The following is a 22,670-nucleotide window of genomic DNA, read 5'->3' on the forward strand; positions in this document are numbered from 1 at the left end:
TACAGAGAGCTGGTCCGGTTTCTTTAAATTTAATAATATATGATTTTTTTATTATTTTTTCTATGTATTATTTTTATTAGTTTGTAAATTAAAATAATACTATATATTGTTTTTTAGCCATCGTGACGCATTTGAGTAACCTATTAGGTCACAATGGAATGAATAAATTTAGCTTTATAGTAAGCGTGGCCTCCTATTAAATTCAAAAGTCTGTAAAGATCTCTTTCTTTCTTTTTGTATTTTACTTTAAGACTCCAAAAAACATGATTAACCCTCTTTTGTTGCTTAAAGCTTTAACCAAAATTAATAATAAAATAAACTTGGTAAGCGTTCTAAAAGCTCTACACACCAGATCAGTAATAGTTAATTTTAAAATAATTAATGCCGCGAAATATGAATTTACAAAGCCTTAGTCGATGCAACACTGTGCTTCAAGTATATGTTTAAAATACTTATGAGCAGCAATTCCTTGTTTAGTAATTGCATTAAACTTGAAATTTTCGTCCCGTTAGTAACTAAGACTCTTATCTAGTCGAGTCTTTGTTTCAGTTCATTGAGCGGTCTGAGGCTAAGCTCAACCTCCTACCTAGGCTGTCGCGAGTGTAAACCATAGTAAACCATAACGAAACTAACGAGGCGTCAGTATCAAAAATTGATAAAATAAAATAGATAAGGTATATTAAAAATGGGGAAGGTGATGTAGAGTTTAGTCGGGCTCCGCATGTGTAATTATCACACTATATTACGAATACGAAAAGCCTTATTAAATATTGTATTAACAGTTCAGTTTGTTATAAATAATAATTTTAAAACAATATAAAAAGAGCACGTCTTCTCGTTATTTTCATAAGAAAAAATAAAATTGTTCAAGGATAAAATATTAAATATATAACAATGGCAAGAATTGTCAATAGAACTATTGAATTTATTAACAAAAATGTAAATTAAAAGTTAGAATAGCATAGTTCATGAGGCTGGAACTGCAAGCCACGGGTTCTTGTCCCCGCAGTAGACTTAATTTTTTTATTAAGATATCTACTATTTTTATTAAGATAATTTCACACAAATATTTTTGAATATATCAAAATTTATTGGAAATTCGCGCGAAAATTGAAAAGTAAACTTGAGAATTTTTATTTCTACAGAAATGAAAAACATCTAGAAATTAGTATGCCTAGGTGTGTCACATTAAGCTTAGAGTTTGAATGGGATAACTCCAAATAAATCCATATAGTTTGTTGTTAAAGTATAATATTAAAAGGAGACATTTTAAAAACGTGAAAAAAGGACGTAAGACTAATACTTCACCTGTTATATATTATACATACCATGGTTATATTTTCTGATCCACTGCTATTCTCTCAACTGGAAATCGTATCAAATTGAATGAGACTAAATCTCAAACATTAATTTGACTCAGCCAAGTGAGATAAGACTTGGTAAGAAAAGTGATGGTCGTATACATTTATTTTTGGAACTTATTAATAACCAGTCACTTCACATATAACATCGCATTGTCTTGCACATACATAATAATTAAAAAACTTGATGTTCTATACTCGTAGTTTTTATAAAAACGTAAAATCCACTATCTAACAGTGAAACAGTTTTATTAACTGTGAGACTATGTTAGAATGTAAATACGTTACAATTTAATATAGTAATAACTTACATTTATCCAGGCTTAAATCGTAATCCTGTAGAATTTGATGTATGAATATTTAAAAGATTACAAATAAATATAGATAATTAAGCTCTGGTATTTAGGCTTATCTAAGTTGAATTAGTATTCTTTAATGCTAAAATGGGAATACATAATAAATTAATATATGTTAACTTACATCCGCCTTGGATTAAATTAGAATCCAGCAGCCATATCAGATTAAATTTGAAATTAAAATTTATACATTTAAAAATTTACAAACGAATCTTATATGGATCGATAGACCCTCATAATCTTGCGGCAATTCATTGAAATTGTTTGTCGAGCCGCCTCGGGGAAGTTATTACGCCTTAATAAGCAGCCGGAAAACTCGTCTAAACCATCGGGCGGAGGGCGTTTCAAGACCGGCGTCCAGCCCTCCAACTCCCGTAGTGAAGAAATATTAATATTAAATGGAGGTAAATCGCTCGCGGGCCCTCAGTGCGCGAGGAATGCCCCCGAGCTCGCCGTGAAGGACCTCGGCCTAAAATCCCGCTAATGGGATCCGAAAAGGATTGACCGCAATCCTGAGCCGGAACATAGGTGGGATTTTGGGGGTCGGCGGTGAAAGCAACGTACCCTGATTCGGTATGTACAAAAAAGTATCGTTTGATATTAATTCCTGATTGTAAAAGCCAATAATCCACGCAGCTTATTGCGGCCTGGCTTTAGATCGCGATACGTGCTGCGATAATTATGGAAATTCTGTAAGGACTTTTTGTACAAATAGCATTCAAGGAATCGATCAATTTCGGGATTTGTTTAAAATATACCTAATCGCAGGATTCAATCCTTCCGTAAATAAATATTATATTCTAGATTTATTTTATGTTGTCGGGATCGTCCATTATTGTCGTGTTGCAATTTGTTTATTATTACTAATATCAAGTTCGAGAACTTCATTATTTAAATGATTTAATATACTTCAATTTTTTAATCTTTCTTAAATCCAAAATGAGTTTATTAATAAGTCGATTTAATTCGAGTAATAATCGTGTCGGTTTTAAGATTTATTCGCAATACCCTTCCAACATCAATCTACATGAATTTAATCTTCTCCATCAAGTCCGATCCGTTGATCCGTTCGGGAGGAAAATTGCCGTCACCCCCATCATCCAAGACGCCCGTTTTCCCCTATAACCAAACCATATACATACATAAAGTGTATGTATCCATTTTGATATCGCAAGCGAGAGGGACTGCCATCAATTAAACACAAGCCAGGAGGTATTGGCCCTAAATGGTGTTCGACTAGGTCCCTTTTAGGGTCGGCCCTGTCACGACCAGGTAAGGTCTAAGACGTTGCCTTATCAATTAAATTATTCTGCTACGACGAGTGATATTAACGTTAATTTGGATATGGGCCGTGGTCAAATTGGACGATAAGGAACGTTTCGTAGCTCGTACAAGTATGCAGGTACATAAATTAGACGATTGTTTGTTTGATCGTCAAGGGATAATTGGTGTTACGGCGATAACATTCGGTGGACGTGTAACGAGTTTGAATTTAATTTGATTCTGTATCTGATTGATTGATAGTGTAATATAGCAAGCAAAACAAAACATAACACATATGTAGAACATATTCATAAATAATATTTTAACGATTTTTTGATTATTTATCAATGTCGTGTAATCAACATTTATTAGTCAGAATAAAAAAAATATTATTAATAGTATTATCGAACTATTTGTTATAGAGTAATATAAAATAATAAATTTAAAATAATTTAAAATCGCGAATTAATGACTGTGTATGGTTATTGGTTTATTTAAAAAATAAGAGTTAAAAAACAACACGCTACTTCAGATTTCCCGATACAATGCACCAACTCACACCACAGCCCGCGCCATAATTTTTCAAGCCAAACAACTTCTGGCGTATCTCTCTTATTCTCTAGTGGACTTCAAACTTTTTCGTTGGTAAAATTAGTTTTAAAAATATGTACATCGGTTAGCTACCTCTTATTTTTATGATTTAAAATATTTTTAGTTTTGATTACTAGGCAGTAACATAAATTGATTTGTTGAACTAATACTCACAAGACCTAGATCCGAATCCTGTATGGGTTTATTGTTAAATATATCTAAATTAGTGATTATTTATTGATTATTTTTTTAAATTTAAAATAAAATCAATCTAGGTCGTACATATACATACATTTATAAGTTTTATTCTGTATTAATATTTTATAATTTATAAAATTAACGTTACTGTTTTAAGTTTGCCCCGTTGTAATGCCTGCAATGTTCTAAAGTGTGTTAAAAATTAAATAAAATAAAAATGTTGAAGCATTTTTGAATAAGAATGAGATTTTTTTTAAAAACTATTAAATTTGGCAACGTAGTTTTTTTATTATCCAAAATTAGAAAGCGCTGTAAAAGTTTTTCCTTTTATTATTGTTAGACATTATATATGTTAGATAAAGTGGTAAAGCAAAATTTTTATATTTTTTCGGTACCTCTGAAATTAAGAATTTTCATCTAAATTAACACTTAAAATTACATATAATTTCGGACAATCATTTTAGATTATATTTATTTCAGCTTTCAAATATTACGGTAAATTTTTGGGTAGTTAACTTATTCGAGATACATGAACGTATTATTAGTATCGTGTATGTACAGTCGTAACGTGCTGGACTAATAATCCAGATCCCGCAGGGGAATATCTCGCAACAGATTTTAATTTATTTATTATTAAAATGCGCCATTATTTTAAAAAAATTAGGCACAGTTACAAAGTAAAATTTATAACTTTTAAAATTATTAAATAATGTTGCGACCCTTGGTAAGGATAATAGGATAAAGACGTTTTTTGGAATCAGATACTAAACTAAGATAATCAAATGATTATCAAAACTAGTTTAAAATTGCTTTTTGTAAAGCTATTTTAATCTAGTTTTTGTTTATAAAGATTGATACAAATATATATTTTATTTTAAGAATGGTTTTAAATCAAAATTTTATTTAGGCTTAGTAAACACTTATGTAGTTTAGCTCAATATATTTTTTTTAATGTAAATAAAATATGGATTTACATTTAAGTTTATTTGTACTTAATTTTATAAATGTAAATACAAACATATTATTTATAGGGAAAAAAAATTAGGTTATGCTGTGTTAGGCTACAGTGTATTGTATTTATAATAATAAAATCAAGTAAATTTGTACCTAATTTTATAATAACAAATAAAAACATAATAGCAGGGGTACTTAAAAGAAGGGACGTTTTAATAATGAAAAGTATTTTACCAATAACAAATTTATTTTATAATACTACTCTACAAAATAATCTCTATCGATAAATACAACCTTCTTTCATCGATCATGTATATTTATGATCCTATATTTGTAAAAACTGACTTGCTGTGAATTAAAATATTCAGAAATAAATGTGTTAACTTATCTACTTCTATATTTTTTACCATCTACATTATGATGTAGATACTTAAATACGATAATCAGATGGTCCTATATCATAAGAGTTACCAACATTTTTTCATGCAAGAGCATTAACTTTGTCCCGCATGATTCTCGCAGTATGAGGCAGGCGCGTTGCCTTGTTCTTATCGCTTAGTGAGTGTAGAACCAACACGCCTTCCCAATATTTTTTTAATTGTTTTGAATACTAGACCATGAATATCAACATCTTTGTATAGGGTTTAATTTCTGCAGCTATTTGGTCATCATGATTTTTGATGACATACTTCTAGGTTGTCTTTCAAACTAAAATTTCCAGATATAAATCTTTCGAACCATTTTTAAAAATTGAATAATCAATAAAACTTAACTATATCGCAAAGTGTTCTCGGTTGATGTAGTTGTCGATTTTTTTTGTGTAATTCATACAGCATACAAATGCGTAAAAACACTCTACTCTGAACGAAATCCTTCTTGGAACTGGAGGCGTTTTTTTATTGTTATAATAGTAACGCACACTCCAGATGTTATTTCAAACAATACCAAAAGAAAGACATACGACCCGAAAGACGAAGTCACAACTCACCGTCAAAATTATTCAGTATAAAAACGTCTTTTATTTTGGGAACCCTTAATATTTATAAGCAAAAATGTGTTTAACCTAGCCTAACTCGTTTATTTTAATGTGAAAAAATGTGTGCTTATATTTTATAATTCTTGTTTACCTGCGTTTATAAATGTTAGTACATTTGCACCCTAATTTCATTAATTCTAATGCAAACATATTATTTTCAAGGAAAATGTGTTTATATCAAAATTTGGGTTAGGCTGAGTTAGGCAGCGGTGCTATGTACCATAACCTAGACTAACTTGAAGTTAATTTTTTATAGGAAAGTAATTATGAATTTAAATATAAGTGTGCCTAATTTTATAAAACTGTGCACAAGAATTTAGAATATCATAATTATAAATACAAACGTAATATTTTGATGGAAAAATGCGCTTAAACCGAAATTTGGTAATTTGATATTGAGCTACAATATTATACCCTAACTAAGCGTAACTTAAATATTTTTTTATGTCACAAAAGTGTATCTAAATTTATATATTCGCGTGCACCCAAGTTTATAAAATTATGTATATTTTCATTAAATTTCATAAATATATATATAAATACTATATTATTTTTATGGCTGAATTAGGCTACTGAAAAATGTACGCTAACCTAGCCTAACTCAAAGTATTTTTTTATGTTAAAATAGATTTGTATTTATGTAGATACAAGTGCACCTAATTGTGTAAATTCATGTTTACCTGCATTTTTAAAAGTGAGTACATTCGTAGACTACAGTATAATTCAAAATATTTTCTTAAAAGTTGAAAAATAAAAATTTGGTACAACTTTATTTCAGTTTATAAATATTTGTACCTTAATTTTATATAACGTAAAAAACGTGTTTTCATCTAAAGTTGGGTAAGACTGAGTTAGGCTATTATTATAATTGGAATAATGTGTTCTAACCTTACCTAACTTTTGAAAATATAAAAATTTAAGTAAGAAACTTAAATTTATAAATTCAGGAAAGTTTAGGGGCTGTTACAAACGCGGTGCAGCAGTTGCAAGGCAGTAGGTCTCCTATTAAACTAATAATTCTATAACTTTTCCTTAAATAGTGGCGTTAAAGTTTTACACTACAATAAAAAAATAATTCATTTTAAAATTATTTATGCATGCCAAAATATTTTTCAATTAGGAGGGTATTGAGTCAAAAAATATATTGTTTTTCTGGGCTTTGTATTTTTTTTTATTTTTTTATAATTTCAGTATGTTATTTGAAGTTGAAGTTATATGCTTTGTGGCATATTGGTTTATCTTGGTTGGTTAAAAGTGCATATTTTTTATTTTAAAGTTACACAATTGAGGTGACAAAAATAGTTATTATCTTGTGATAATAATTATGTTTATAATTACATTGACAGCCTTATCAAAAAGTTCGACCTGATCACACCATGTAAGAAACACTATACAAACCGTGAACCTTAGGGTCCAGATATGGCAGTATTGAATACTATTTGAATTCTTGTAATTCATAACGTTGATAATAGATTTCTTAAATGTCATATAGTCTTAGTAAATTAACACAAATTTGGTAATTTATTTTAATGATTTATAATTGTTATAATATAGAATGGTGTATTATTTCTTGATAAATAAATACACTATTTACATATGCTTTATTAAAATTAAAATTATTAGTTTGTTATTGTAAAAAGTTATTAGTATATTAATAAAAATATGAATTCAGCCTTATTCCTATAAAGCAAATATTTTTCTGTTATTAATAATTTTCAGATTTGTAAAAATTGAATTTTCTTCACACTCGGTAGATATATAGATATAGGGATGCTATGTAGGCGTCTTCTTACTTTCGTAGTGTTGATCCCCGTCAGATTCGTTTTTGGTCGGATGCTGCATATAGACAGGGCTTACGCACCCCGGCATTTATCTCATCTACCCAAATTAAAGTTGGGCCAGCGTCGCCAGGGCCGGCTATCGTTAGGTGGGGGCCGTAGAGCGCTACACAGGGCCCCCTCGGGTCTGTATCGAAAGCCTCTCTAGGCGCCTCTAAACGCCCGATTAACTGCCTAGCAGCGACACGGGGAATTCGCAAATTGCCGCCGAAACCGCAGATAAATCGCTATCACACTGCAGAGAAGAAAATAAAATTACGGGTGGCGAGATTTAAAAGGCGTCTAGATTAGCCCAATCTACGCAGGACGTGAGAGCCCTTTTTTGGCGAGATTAACGCTCGATGATATGGGTCTGAAAACGAGACCCCCCCAGGGAGTTTTAACAGCGGTTCGATTTTAAGCGAAATTAAGGATTTTAAATTTTGTTAATGCGGTGTAAATAATTTATTGCGCTTTAGTGGATATTATACATTTAATAATAACACTCGATTTTTTGATGGTACGGTTACGACAGTTATGCGTTTAAGAATAATAAATATAAATTTAGCGTGTAGTTCACAATATTTATAAAAAAAATAACAAACCTTTGTTTGTAAACCAATAAACAGTTTAAGGCTAACTTTCACGTGCAGCAATTAACATAAATTTTGAAATATTTAACTTTTATTTTGGTTCATTATGTCGACCAAAAAAAATCTGGATCTTTAATTTTTATTTTGGTTATTAAAAAAATATATATATAATACTTTATCATGGAAGGACGGTGAGATACTATCTCTTTTGATCGCTGAATGGGAGCTGATAAGGCATGCTGACCGCATGCTCTTATCTCTCACTCACTCTCGTCACTTAATACGCGAGTGATTGAGAGGGAATGTATTTTACCGCCCGCGCCTGTACTTTATATGTAATTGTAGTATTTGTATGGCGTCTACAAAATAAAAACAAACTTGCAAAATATTTTTCATAATCGTAAAAAAAGCAATCGAATAATTTAAGCTTTAAGCTAAAATTAGTTTTTTACTATAACATGTATTGTTTAATTATATAATCCCACATATTTTTATTTTATCCATGGATACTAACATAGCACTACTGTCGTTAATTTATTTTTGCCTGCTGAAATTTCCCTTCAATGCTCCTGTTTATGTAAATGGCGCTATAAATAGGATAAATGTAAAAACACATGATTATGTGGTGAATTTTAATCAAAAACAGGAATGAAAAACTGATTAACGAATTAAAAAATAATGAAAATATTTTTTTTGCATGACTTGGAAATCTGTTTTTTTTTCTTAAATAAATGCATTAGAAATATATTTTGATCTTCGTATTTTTACCTTTTAAATATATTTTGTAAATAATTATTATTTTCTAAGTCGTTGCTATTAGACCATAATAGGTAATATTTAAATTATTCATATTTGTAATTTATTAAAGTGTATATTAGTTAACTGAAAGAATAACAAAAACAAAAATATATAGCAATTTAAGATAAAATATATTTTTTCTTTTTATATTTTATCACACATATATTATTATATAGAGTAAAAAAGTCGGCACTTTTCATATCAACGCAAAAATCTCATCTGATCCCGAACGTGGCTGTTACGTTTGACGTTTTCGTCATTTGATTTGGGTCCAAACCTTTTTTTCGTATTTCGTTATTTTCCGTATTGCGTATTGATTATCCTCGGTATTACATTTTCATCCTCGTAATTTTACAATTTCGATTAAAAAAACGTCAAAGGTGATTTTTTGAAGCTTGTTGCTCGAGCTGCACAAATTTACATTTAATTGCTTATGAATTTTTCATTTTTAGATTCGCCTAACGAAGACTCTGAAATATCTTATTAAATTTATTGTACTATAAAATCAATATAACGTTAAACTCGAGGATTAAACGACAATTCAAGGAAACCATACGTAACGCTTTTAACTAAAATTAATTTATAATAAATATATAGCAAAATCTTTCTTATAAATATTAAGAAAAACGTTTATTCAAATATAATTTATTTTAACGGTTATTAAACGTTATTATTTAATAACAGTCTGCAAGTCTCTTAGAAGCGTCCGTAGGCTGTAAAATAATAGTTAAAAGCGTCGCTTAAAAATTTATTGGGCAGTTGGTAAATTATGTGCCGATCCCGACCGCGCACATGCTGGCCGTTAACCTCTCTTATTGGCGTTAACCGGCATACATACTTGATTTTTCCAGTAAGTGGCATCAGGGCATGGTTGAAATTTGAGCTAACGCTTTTTTGTATCGTAATTAATTAAAAAAATGAAACACTAAAACTGGAAATGAAGTAAAAATAGAAGCATCTGCGGTAGATAAGGAATTAATTTGCGAAGTTAACTTACGAAATTACCTCATTAGCAATGTATGAATATGAAATTATAAATAACTTATATTTATTTTATATGATATAAATTTTGTATTGTATTGTAGTATTGTTTCAAATATTGCTGAAAACTTATACTAAAAAACATAACTCAAACAATTTATATGTGTATAATAAATATGTTCGATTAATAGAACATCAGCTAAAAATTAATAATGGTTAAAATTACATATTAGTTATTTGTTACTTGAAAGTATTGTATATTATAAATTTATAATAATAGCTGTTTTTATTTGGTACATATAATATTATTTAATTGCTGTAACACATTAGACTAACGCTTGTTGTGTTAAAGCAATATATTCACAGTAATTAACACCTTAGTTCTTGCTTTCTTGATATCAAGCAGTAATAATCTGCTCCTATTTTATTTTTAAATTTCCGTTAGCTCGTTATTATGTTAGCTCGTTAAATTGGAAAGTGATTGGGTGTTCATTTGAGAAAACAAGTTTGCTGTTAATAACGTTTTACCATCAAAAAGCGTTAATAATTGGATGAATTTTAACTGCTATTTTAGCTAGCGTTAAAACATTTAAGTTATACGCATGCATTAAGTATTTTGGCTAAAGCGTTTTATCGTAATGTGGTTGAAATGTATTTATTTATTATGTACTTTATCTGTTTAAATGTGTTAATTTATTAATTATGCTCTTTTATGCTTGGATTAATGCATAGATATTATTAAAACGTACAGTTATATTATTTTTAAATATATATATATTATATCGATTAATTATTATTTCTTAATTAAATTATATTTATTTATAATGACATACATAAATGTATGTATTATATAACACACATACGTTTTTTAAGACTCTCATGAATCTTCCACGTTAAAGGACTGACATTAATCTCTTGTCCGCTACATAATCTTCTCCTAAAGCTAATAAGTCTACCAGGGGTAGAATTTCCAGAGGTCAGACCCTTATAATTATTAATATGAATTTAAGAGTGATCATGCGATATAAAGTTAATATTTTATCACTAATTTTATTTTAATTCAAAAGCTCCATTTCATTAAATGGAAGGTTTTAAAAATAAACTTCTGACCTAATTCTTTAGCCTCGTGTCAGTGCTATTAGTACAATAAGAAGTCACATCAAAAGACTTGTTAGGAGCAAATCATCTCCTATAGTCCCAGCGGCGGAAATTGCGCGTTTATCAAAGAATGGATTAGTGTAATCTAATTATGTGCGTTTCGAATCTGTTCGCGAAAAGCTTAATAAGTTAAAAGCCCCCCGAGAGAGGAATTCTCAGCCAAATTGCCGTAATAATAACATAATTACTAAGATTAAACGTTAGCTAAGCGCGCCATAGTCATAATTTATCTCCGGAAAATATACTAATAAATATCGTTTTTAATGTAAGATTAGCTATAACTCATGTAAATGTACCCATAAATCTGTTTATAATTTATACATATTTTTTAACGTCAAATAATGTTTTTCTTATCGAACGTTTTTTATGATTAAATAATTTAAAATTTTGTCTTTTATGTATATATTAAGAAGGATAAATAAATTGGGTGATTCAAATTCGTATTACGTGGTAGTCGGGATTAAATTGAATCTTCTGGGTTTAATATCCGTTTCCTAGATGTGTTCGTATTCTATAATTATAAGGATCATTTATAAAATAATTGTATAAATACCAATATGATTTGAGTTAAAAATTAACGAAAAGTACATTATTAATTGGCGTATAATACATTATTAAATTAGAAAGTATTGAAATAATCCTAAATAAAATTCAACTGCTTATATATAAATAACACAGTACATTGCGATTTTGTCACAATTATGTTCAATTAAAAAATATACAAAAATCATTACTAGATAATAATAATCTTAAGAATGAACGTTGAATAAAGAAAGTCATTTTAATTATATTTTTCCATAATTAAATTGAACATTATGGAAGTACTTGTTTGTTTTCTTTTTATATTGAACGTGCTGTGTAGTAAACTCAATGTTTTCTTCCTAAAATGTTTTATATTTGTTAGTTAACCTTATTTTTTTTTGCTTATTTTTATTTGTATGTCTTAAGGGTATATTTATCTCTCACTGAGATACGCCTGAAATAAAAGTAACACGCAACTATAAATTTATATAAATGTGTAAACATAAAATTATATTTAAAATAAATTAAAAATGTCTAATATTTACTCTAGTTTGTTATCGTTGCATTTAATGTTGGACCCTAAATTTCTTTGTGAAATCAATGTATTGTTTTGAGGTTTTTCTTATATATTTTCTTTGCTATTTTATGTATGCGAGATAAGATAACAAAACATTACAGCGCTAAAGTGATTAAAAGTTACTAAGTGTGCAAGTTTTTGTCGGTAGTCGTGCCAATCACGTGCCTAAGCGCCCCCGGTATTTACCATCTAAATCCAAGGGATTTTCGAAAGAAAACTTCGGTTGATGCCAGGATACGTGAAATGAAATAAGTGAGGCTCGTGAAACTCGTACCTCTGCTTAAGCGTCACTGTCGTTGAATATCCGACTGAGTGGTTTCGTTGTTTTCGAAAGCTGCGGTTGCGTACATTTTCACTTAGCAGGTAGATCACGTGTATACAGGGATATTTGTCATTCGTTTACAAAGCCTTATCTTAGATTAAATTAAAAATATTATACAGCAAAATGTCTGACACAAAGATAAATTTAACTTATATTACCACTATGACGCTGACTTTCAGTCTGTCTTTTAATTTGTTTTATAGTTTGCAAACATTACAGTTGTTTATATGTATTGGACATGTCTGTGCTAAAAATAAATAGATTTGAAAGTGGTTCGTTTATATGAAAAAAGAGATTTTAATGTCACATATTACATTATCTGATATTTTTATTTATTACCCAAAAAATGTTTATGTAATTTTCGTTTGAGTTGGATGCAGTATATTTTAGCCAATATTGTCAACTAAGGCGTTTTTGACTAAAACCAAATAATAAAGTGGAGATCAATCCTATGCAACTCTAAGTATGCGTAGCTTTAGATTAGAAATTCTACCTCACTTCCGTAAATTTCCCTACATTTATAAAGACAAATTTATAGCTTTGTATATCTACTAATAGTGATTTTTAACGGTTTTATTGGTGTTTGTCTTCAATTTCAATATAAAAACTGTCTGTGTTTTTTAGTTAGATGGTAAACTAAAGGTGAATAATGGACTGTCTATTTTTATGTAGAGTGGTATTATCTTAGCTAGTTAAATTTTAAGTATATATTTAATTACAAAAATTTAAATAAATGATAATGGTTTCACTATCTGGCGACAATGTCAAATACAGAATGATATTGGCTAATCAAATGGGTTAAATAAAACTTTGATTTTGAGTAGTAGATAGAATAGTCCTTGAATATCAGATGTTAATACATTTAAAATATCTGGCAAAAAAATATCTCTTTAATTTTAGCTAACCAGAACAGGTGTAAACTCTTTTATTTATTTTTTTATAAAATCTTGAATGGCTTAGACAAATGTTTATTAAACCGTATCATTAAACCCTACCTTTCTAATATATATATATTCTGAGCATATGTAAGTATGTCTCCTAAATGGTGATCTATTATAGAAACCATTATTGTTGCTTGATGATAACCATAATAAATCACGAATAAGATTGTTGCGGGTTGTAACTAGCTGCAGATTTTTTTCAATTTAGAGGGCACTATAACGACCATTTAAACAAACAAAATTAAAAATGTAGGGCCAAACAAGTATATTAACATAACAATATAAGAGAGATCTCATGACAAAATATCACCCATAACTACCACCGAAATTTTAATAAGGGCGCGCGTTAAGCAGTACATTCTACCCTCCGCACATTACTATTGTTCTTTGAATCTTTGATTACCGATCGCCGGAGTACCCATTTAGTACATTTCTCTTTAGCCCCGAACATATTTTATAGGTGGTTGCAAGAAATGATGTGATTGGCTCGCAAACATCCTTATCTGCAATAAGACAGAATTGGCTCGAACCTACATTATTAAAAATATAACACTTTGTCACAGAGTTAAGAGACGCCACGGAGTCACAGCAATAGAGACGTGCCATGAGACTGCATGGACGCGAAAATACATCTCGACAAATCCTAGCAAGTTTACTGAAACCACAGTCGGTATTAATACAACTTGACAAGCCAGCGAATACTCTACAATTTTCAAGACCTGCCATTTTAACTCTACTGTTTAATAGTGGTATCTATATTTTTCTATTTATAAATATGGTCATTTATATATGGTCATAAAATAAACTATTACTAATCTATTTTGCTATTAAATTACACTTTTTAGGCCGCAAAAACCGAATGTGGTGAACGCCAACGTGACTCAAAACACAACAAGATGAACTATTTATTAAGAAAACTAGAAAACTTTTTGTTTTGATGAGCACATTGTAAAAGTACAATATCTAGTGCTTAGTTTTGGTTTCGGTTTTAAGACCGAAAGTTGTAATTTTGCGACTAAAATAGACACCGAAAAAGCAGGTAACAGTTAATTTTTATTATATACTAAGTGGACTAAGTGTTAATAAAAAAACAAAAATTATCGTCGTGATGTCCTCTGATGTTTCCCATGTGAATGCCGCTCTTTCGGTTTGCCTCGGTTCGTCTCGAATCGATTAATCATCTTGTCTTATATTGCTTGATCATCTTGTCCCAGATCGCTTGCAAAAAATTACATATTTTTTAATCTTTGTTTGAGACAGCTCTGGAAAATTACAGATGCGGATGTTGGTGGGCCAATTGCATCGTAATTTTCTTACGCCTTGAAGTGAAACTGTCCGCTTTTTGCGCAGAATAGACGCATTGTCTATTGGGCATTATTTTCAAAAGGATAATTTTTTGGTGCTTACGAGTATTAAATGGGACGGATGTGGTCCGTATGATCCGTAAAAATAAGGCATTCTCTTATATTATTAAGCCTTTTGTCTGGCGAGCTAAATATTTTTTATTTGAAATGGTCGTTTGAATGACCTCAGAGTTAACGGTGCAGCTGGTTAAACCCACACAATAGCGTTTTTAAGCATTTTTGGGTCATTGTTTACGTCTGGTTTTTAAATGTTTTAATATGACAATTTCTCGAGGGATTGTTCGTAAAGCGCTTTGTTTGCATAACGTTTTTTAATGTTTAATTGTACAAAAACTCTAGTTTTAACAGTTAAATACGATAAAATATAGCAATAGCAAAAATAAGAACCAAATCTACTAATTATAACCCTTTGGATAAAATAATATCTTATAAATACCTCATTTGAATCTTTAAAACATTAGCAGTTAAAAATATTGTAAACAATTACTATAATTTAGCACCATCCTTCAAAATAGCAATTTTTAAAAAGTAAACCACTTTTTATGATTAAATTTTATTTCTTACTAATTTTATTTATATTTAATAAATAAATTCATGACTTTTAAAATGAAACACAAATTTCGAATATCACTGTAATTTCATTTTCAGTTATATCGTTTTCTAAAAACACTTAAATCGCAAAGCAATTTAAAAATTGTAGCTGTTTGAAATAAACACGTTCTCACTTTTAAATCTGAAAGTCGTGATCGTTTCCTCAATCACATACATACCTACATACCTATGTGTGAAATGCTCTTATTGCGCAATTTTTTAGAATAAAATTCCTTAAAACGACAATAGAGCTTCCAGATTTCTTGTGCTGTAAAACATCGAAGATTTCTGGTACTTGAAATCTCAAATTGATTACGAATAACTTGTGTCTTTATTATCTTGGCAATTGTATAAAAATAATGTTTTGCAATTGTCACATATTAAAATAGATTACATACGATTTATATCAATTGACAAATATTTCTTGTTGTTTTTAATACTGGACGTTATAGATACTTACTAGATAAATATTTAAATAAAACTAATCTATGAAAATTAGAATTTTTTATATATTTTTTTTGTTCCAAAAGTTGCTTTAACTTAAATATTTGTAGTAAAACATCCCATAAAAAATACTAAAATGTTTGAGCAAGAAAATTGAGTGAAAAATTAAGTTGAAAATAAATAAATCTTTAGCATCCCTGTCGTAATTTAATCAGAGAAATACAATAGTTATTGTACCCATATTTATATTTATACTGTATAATCAAATCATGGTTAATTCAAGCCAAATCTCAACTAAGCGACGGCAATTTGATTTTATTCCTTCCCCCAGACAACGCGTATTACGTAATCTACGTGAAGAGATTTTCACGTTTTGATATCCTGACTAACACTTTTCTCGCCGATTGAATTCGGAAAGCTCTTTGATTCCTCGGTGAAAATTTTCTCATTATCAATTCACAAAAGCGAGTGTTTTCTGGCGCTTCAATATTTGACGTGATCTCATCCAATTGTAATTTTAACGCTCTCTAAAATAAGCAATCGTTACTTTTAGCTCCTAACTTATATTTCTTACACTTTTTCTTCATTTTTAAAACCAAACAAACGTTTTACGCGATGCCAAGAGATTTCAGTCTTTGAATAAAAATAATTTTAATATATCTTTACATCATTATCATTAGATAAATAAATATATTGTTTTTTAAAAATACTTGAAAGTCAAATTATAATACACAAGTTAAACCTTTTTATTAGTATTATTTAATAGCAGCATTAAAAAACCAAGTCATTGTTTTCATCAATTTGTACTGTTGTTTACTGTATTCTACTCTGTAACCAACGTTCGTTTTTAGGGTTATTCTGATTATCGAAAACTTAAAAATAAAGTGTTTTCTGCAATTTTAGCGCGGCGAAATGTATTATCGCCACTTCCGACTCCGACTATGAAAATTAAAGGCGTCGGAAATTACCGTTGGATTATAAACGGCGCCCGTTTAACGACTTCCGACGCTGTTACGTGACTTCTTACCTGCAGTTCGCACATGCGGAAAGCTCTCCAAAAACTACTATAAAACCATTTGTAGTTTTATTGGGGACACTTCACACTTTTATACGCGAGTCGTCTTTATGCTCTAACGCACAACTCTCTCACTATGGAATAGAGAGAGTATTTATTATGCATTAAACAGTTTATTACAATGAAGGAATTTGATAAAGATATAACACAAAGGGCTCTTTGAACATTCTCGATTTGAGTGGCAATGTGTTCGTGTGTGTCTCTATAATTTAATTTCCACTTTACCTTTCTAGCCTTCCGAGAATCGAATATCTTGAAAATTTCAAGATGATGACCCAGCGAATTATTTAAACCCTCATCTTTATCAAATTGATTTAACCTGAAAGGTCGGAGCTGTGTATTTAAATTCAATTTGTGCATTATGTAAGTAAGTAACACATTATTATTATATTAATATATAATATATATATACATAGTATTTTATAAACAAAATATAATGTGAAACTGATTTTTTCTTATGCTTATTGCAATATGAAATGCATAAATTTTAAAAGCAAAACCAAGTTGACGACACCACAATTATATCTAAAATTATAGTAAATTAACTTATTTTTTACAAACTTGATAATAATTGATCCCAAGTATTCTAAATATAACACCAATGAACTATCTATCAAGTAAATTTAAAATCAAATCATTAGCAATGATAAAGTCTAAGAAATATATCAGACTCATGTACTTTTATGCGGATTAAGCGTATAACGTTACACTAATATATATTAGCAATGATAAAGTCTAAGAAATATATCAGACTCATGTACTTTTATGCGGATTAAGCGTATAACGTTACACTATGTAATATATTGCACAAGTTTTGGGTGGCAATGTCAAATGCGGGAGTGTCTAGATTTACCAAAATGTCGTAGCAAACCAAAAATATTAAAATTCCCTTACTTTTCTAATGAGGCGTCGATAGTCCCTTTTCAGAAGAAGCCTTAAAAGTATTGAAAGCTCGTCGTATGGTAAAAAAGGTCAAATTTTCAATTAGAAGAGGCGGTCAGTCTGGGACGAAATCTTGTTGAATTGGGGCCCGTTGCTGTTTTGGCCTGCTATGGGGCCTTAAATTGGGGTCTGACAAGCCAACGGCTAATAAAATAATATGAGCTTTTTTCTGAGCTCTGGTCGACCACTCAAGATCTACCGTCTGGGATGGGTAAACCCGTCGATATCCCTGGCGTCTGGCAAGGGAAACGGATTTTTCGAAACGCGCAACTTACCAAGATTACTTTTAATAATTTAGCTTCTTAAAAAGTTATAAAAATGTATTTCTTACATTGGTTCTAAAACACGTCGTTATCTCTAATATTTAAGTAGTGAATTTTGCGAACACCGGTCTTTAGGATATGATTCAATTTTTAACAAATATTTTTTAACCTGCTACTGGTTTGACTTTTCTCTCTGTAGTAATTCGAATAATCAATAAAATTAAATTTTGCGGCTCTAAAATAAATATAAATTAAAAGTTATTCCTTAAGTTGCATTTTAAAAGTTATTTTAATTTTTAATTTTATACTTTTCATTCGCAAAAATAATTGAAAAGAGCTAATTTTTAAAGGTGTGGAAATTTGTATCGCTATTTTTTTTATAGACCATAGGGTATGCCGTTTATATTGTAGCTAAAGGTTGCTTTTTATATCAATGAATAATAAAAATCTCATAAACCTTATAAAAACGATCAAAGATTACTTAAAAAAATATTTGTTAACAGTATTAATCTAAAAAATTTGATTATGTATTTATTTTCGTAAAAATAAATACATAAACAATTTTATGTATTTATTTAAAAATTAAGTCATACCTAATTATGGAATTAATATTTTATATGTGTACCTAAATATTATGCCTTATCTCAATATCAATATATTAATTTATCAATAAATTTAACATAAATCTTAATATATAATTATTAAATGTACAACCAATTTTAAGAATAATTACACGGGTAAATTGTTAGCTACAACAAAAAATTTTACGACTGAAATTCATAAACGAGTATACATATTGCATGTTCGTTTACAATGAAACTTTTCCAACAATGGACGAATGGTATGAGAAGTGATATTTTAACCGATGGACAATGGCTCTTATTGTTTGATGTAATAACGGAACAATGGAGCAACGAATAGCAAACTCGTTATATTATCGCAGTACATGCGTTATTCTTTATGAAAAAACTCAGCTTTTAATAATGATTATTATTACGCAGGTATCACGTTTCAAACCTAAATGAACCTTTTCTTCTGAAAAGAAGATAAAAAATAATAATATTTATTTTTAAAATTCAATTTAATTCTAAACAACTATTTATGAATATTGTTTTACTTAAATGATACTATAAAATGCTTTTGTGGCAAAATTAGCACAAATATATTTGATTTGCTACAATATTATTATTTAATAATGGCGTCGTGGTATTTATCATAATGATACCTCTGTAGTTTCGCACTCCATGTCGTCACCCTAACAATATATGTTTATTATAACAATATTAAATTAGACACAAAGTTCAATAGTGTATATTGAAAGCAAAACTTTTTCCATTGATAGTGCCAAACTAGAAGTTTGAAATAACAATTCATTTGCGTTTCAGCGAATATTGACTTAAATCGTCGTATCTCTTTTCATTAGTTAACTCGAAATGTTAAACAAAAACAAAGTTTGCTATTTCCGAGCAAAAATCAATACAAATCGTAGTACTCATTGTAGCTATTATATACATATATATTGTATTATATATAGATATACAATAGATAGATATAAATACAGTCCTGAGGAAAGTTATTCACGACTAAATCGGACACAGTTAACGGCGACGTTAAAAGCAAGAGAGAGGAATGAGAGGGCGAAATGAAGAGATTTTCTTTTCAGCTTTCGTCGCATTATAAATGGGTCAGATTAAGTGCTCGAGAGCAACAAAGAGAGGCGGCCATTGTTGATAACGTAAACACAAATCGCTTTGTGAGATGCATCTCTGAAAACGGGACGAATCGGATCGGGCTTTTAGCGTGGACCTTGTTTGGACAACTGATTACTTCGTAATCATAATCGTCTCCAAGCAAACAATGGTATTGTGTGTCATCATATATTATGTTGTAGATATTGAGACATAAAAGTTCTTGGACTAGAACTATACAATATGTGAGCACACATTACATTGAATTGACTTATTTTAATCCATTATTGAAACAAAAACGAATCTGCGAAGGATAGTTTAAATGTTAAAATACGAGTAATAGACATTACTATTTACTAAATGGTTAGTAATGAATTAAACTTATAGCACAAGGAGTGTATGTTTATAATTTAATAATAATCTTTTACTTTTTATTAAAAAGTGAAAGACTACTAGTTTAAAATTATGATTTGTTTTAAATCTTAAAGAAAAAGTTGGTTTTGCTTAGCGTTTAACGGTCGATTAACTTCATTGACAAAAAATATTTTTAACGAAGCGGTAATTAAAAGATTATGCTTTTGTAAACTGCGCGTATTTAGTAATAAAAAAAGTTAAGAAACTCATTTTCAGGTTCAAAAAATTCATTAAAATTTATTTTTTATTAACTCAGAGTATATTTTTATTACTCAGAGATGTTAGAACGTAGTATTGCTTCTATTACAAACTAAAACTTGTTTTCATTCGCCTTTGAAAGCCGCTTGGTTCTTTGTTTTGTCAGCCAATAAAAAGTTCTATGATTAAAGTTTTTAGTAAGTGTAGCTATTTTCAGTTAGGATCTTAACCGTGCACATTAAAAATGTTATTTAATATCACATATGCTTTATTACATGTTTATAAACATAACAAAAACATTTTTATTATAAATTATAATTGGAAGAAGCGTCTTGTTCATGTTATATAAAATCTTATGCTCTTATTTAAAAGCAAAAATGTGCTTTCCTAAAGTTGATTGAAAAACGAAATATTATTTATTCAGAATCTTAAAAAAATAAATCATAAAAACCGTAGAATAATTTATTAATTCAAGTTGAAATTAGCATATCATTTTAAATAAAAAAGCTACAAAAGTTTGACATTTCATTAAAAAAACATCATTAATAGTCGAGCTTTTTAAAAAGCTCTCAAAAAATATCAACTCACGCTTCAACTTGCAAAAGCTCGCCGAGAATAGCCAATGTGAATTATCGCTAAACGAAAAGTTCGAAAATGTTCTCTAAATTGTTTAATTTAGCATAATACTCGTATTATAATACAAACGAGCCTTAATGCGCACCCATCAACAGTCGCTCGGAAGTCTATCTAAGCATTTTAATTAATATCGCACATCTAAAAATTTAATGGATGCCCTAAATTGCCATACAATATTAATTTTCGAACGAGACATTAATAATTTATAACGATTCGTTAATACTCATAGGATCACCGAGAGGACGGCTCGCTCCCAGTTCCTGGCCTACTACAGCTTCACATCCCTGAGCAACTCGCAAGGGGTGGGATTCCAGCCCAAGGGTGGCACAAGAATTCATCAAAATGGTAAGTCAACACCTCTATGCTTAAAACACTAAACACTGCGCTGCGTACAAAATTATCGCGTATAAGATAAACCACATTGCAACATTAAATTGGGTTTATTATAGGGTTTATCTATCGAACAATTATTCTATTTACAATTAAAGGGATTAAATCATGATATTTAACGGAATTTTAACAGTCTAAGAATAGACACCACCGTTTGAAACATTTCAACAGCTTAAATAATAAGGTACATGCTTTAAATAAAAACAAATTAAAATATCCGTCGCTTTAAAAAAAAGTAACAACCATATGATCGTCAAAGTGAAATGCGTTTCTCATAACATATTGCTATGAGAAACGCGTTTCACTTTGACGATCCGATTATTCGCATCCTCTATGATACTTTCATTCGCAGAATTTTTGAATTATAGAATCCTTCAATAACGAAATACTTCCTTTTGATCAAAAAAGTTAGGAAAATGTTCATGAGATATCTGTATAAATGTATATTTGGTGATTTTCCGTTCTTCTATCTCAACGTTTTTTTTAAGAGCGTTAGAATACGATTCGCTGAGTTCTCACAGAAAATTGTATTTCGCTAAGCATTTATTTTAACAACTAAATGAATCTGTAGACAATCAAACTATTTTCGTGGAAATATAGTTTTGAGTTACAAAACATCTTTGAGAATCACAGTAGCGTTCTCTTTTGATAATAAGTACCATGGAACATATATATATAAATTATTAAATTTTCTAAAAATATATTGTAGCTAAAAATATAAAGTTGAAATATATATATATTTCATTTTTATACAAAAAAATACTTCTAAGTATTTAATGTATCGTATTTTAATAATTATTATTTATATATGAAGCAAATCAATTATTTCCATTAGATTAAATTATAACGTTGAAAATCTCTAATCTCTAAATACATCCCTGTCCGTTTCTACCCCTTCTTCTATCCGCTTTTTCGATTGCCCACCTTGTGGCGTTTAAGCCTTCTTATCTTGTAGCTCCTTATACAATCTCGACGTTTACTTAGAGGCGATTTAAGGGGTGAAATTTATATCGGGCAAATTGTTTTTTAATATAACTTATCAGATTGTAAGAGAACCTTTCACATAATACATATTCTATTTAATACTTGAGAATTTAAATTATTTTATTTTCTTCTTAAGGTACATTTCCCATGTGTAATATAATGATACTTATTGTTAAATTGGGTATTTAATAAAAATATAATTTGAGTTTCTCT

General features: G+C 29.4%; 1 protein-coding gene across 15 annotated transcripts in view; it reads left to right on the plus strand.

Annotated features, from left to right (window-relative positions):
* The window catches only part of LOC148235052 (uncharacterized), a 398,703-nt gene that overhangs the window by 266,592 nt on the left and 109,441 nt on the right, over positions 1-22,670 (plus strand). For 13 of the 15 annotated variants that reach the window (XM_088185419.1, XM_088185421.1, XM_088185409.1 and 10 more), the window contains one exon: positions 21,313-21,428. In XM_088185419.1, coding sequence (XP_088041545.1) covers positions 21,313-21,428 — 116 coding nt within the window. Of the gene's footprint in view, positions 1-14,513; positions 17,306-21,312; positions 21,429-22,670 lie in introns of those variants that run through there. The other 2 variants (XM_088185423.1, XM_088185422.1) reach the window with 2 other exon arrangements.

The sequence above is a fragment of the Plectrocnemia conspersa genome, unplaced genomic scaffold (genome assembly GCF_051122295.1).
Source record: "Plectrocnemia conspersa isolate PC_06_02 unplaced genomic scaffold, ASM5112229v1 ptg000005l, whole genome shotgun sequence".
Taxonomy (NCBI): Eukaryota; Metazoa; Arthropoda; class Insecta; order Trichoptera; family Polycentropodidae; genus Plectrocnemia; species Plectrocnemia conspersa.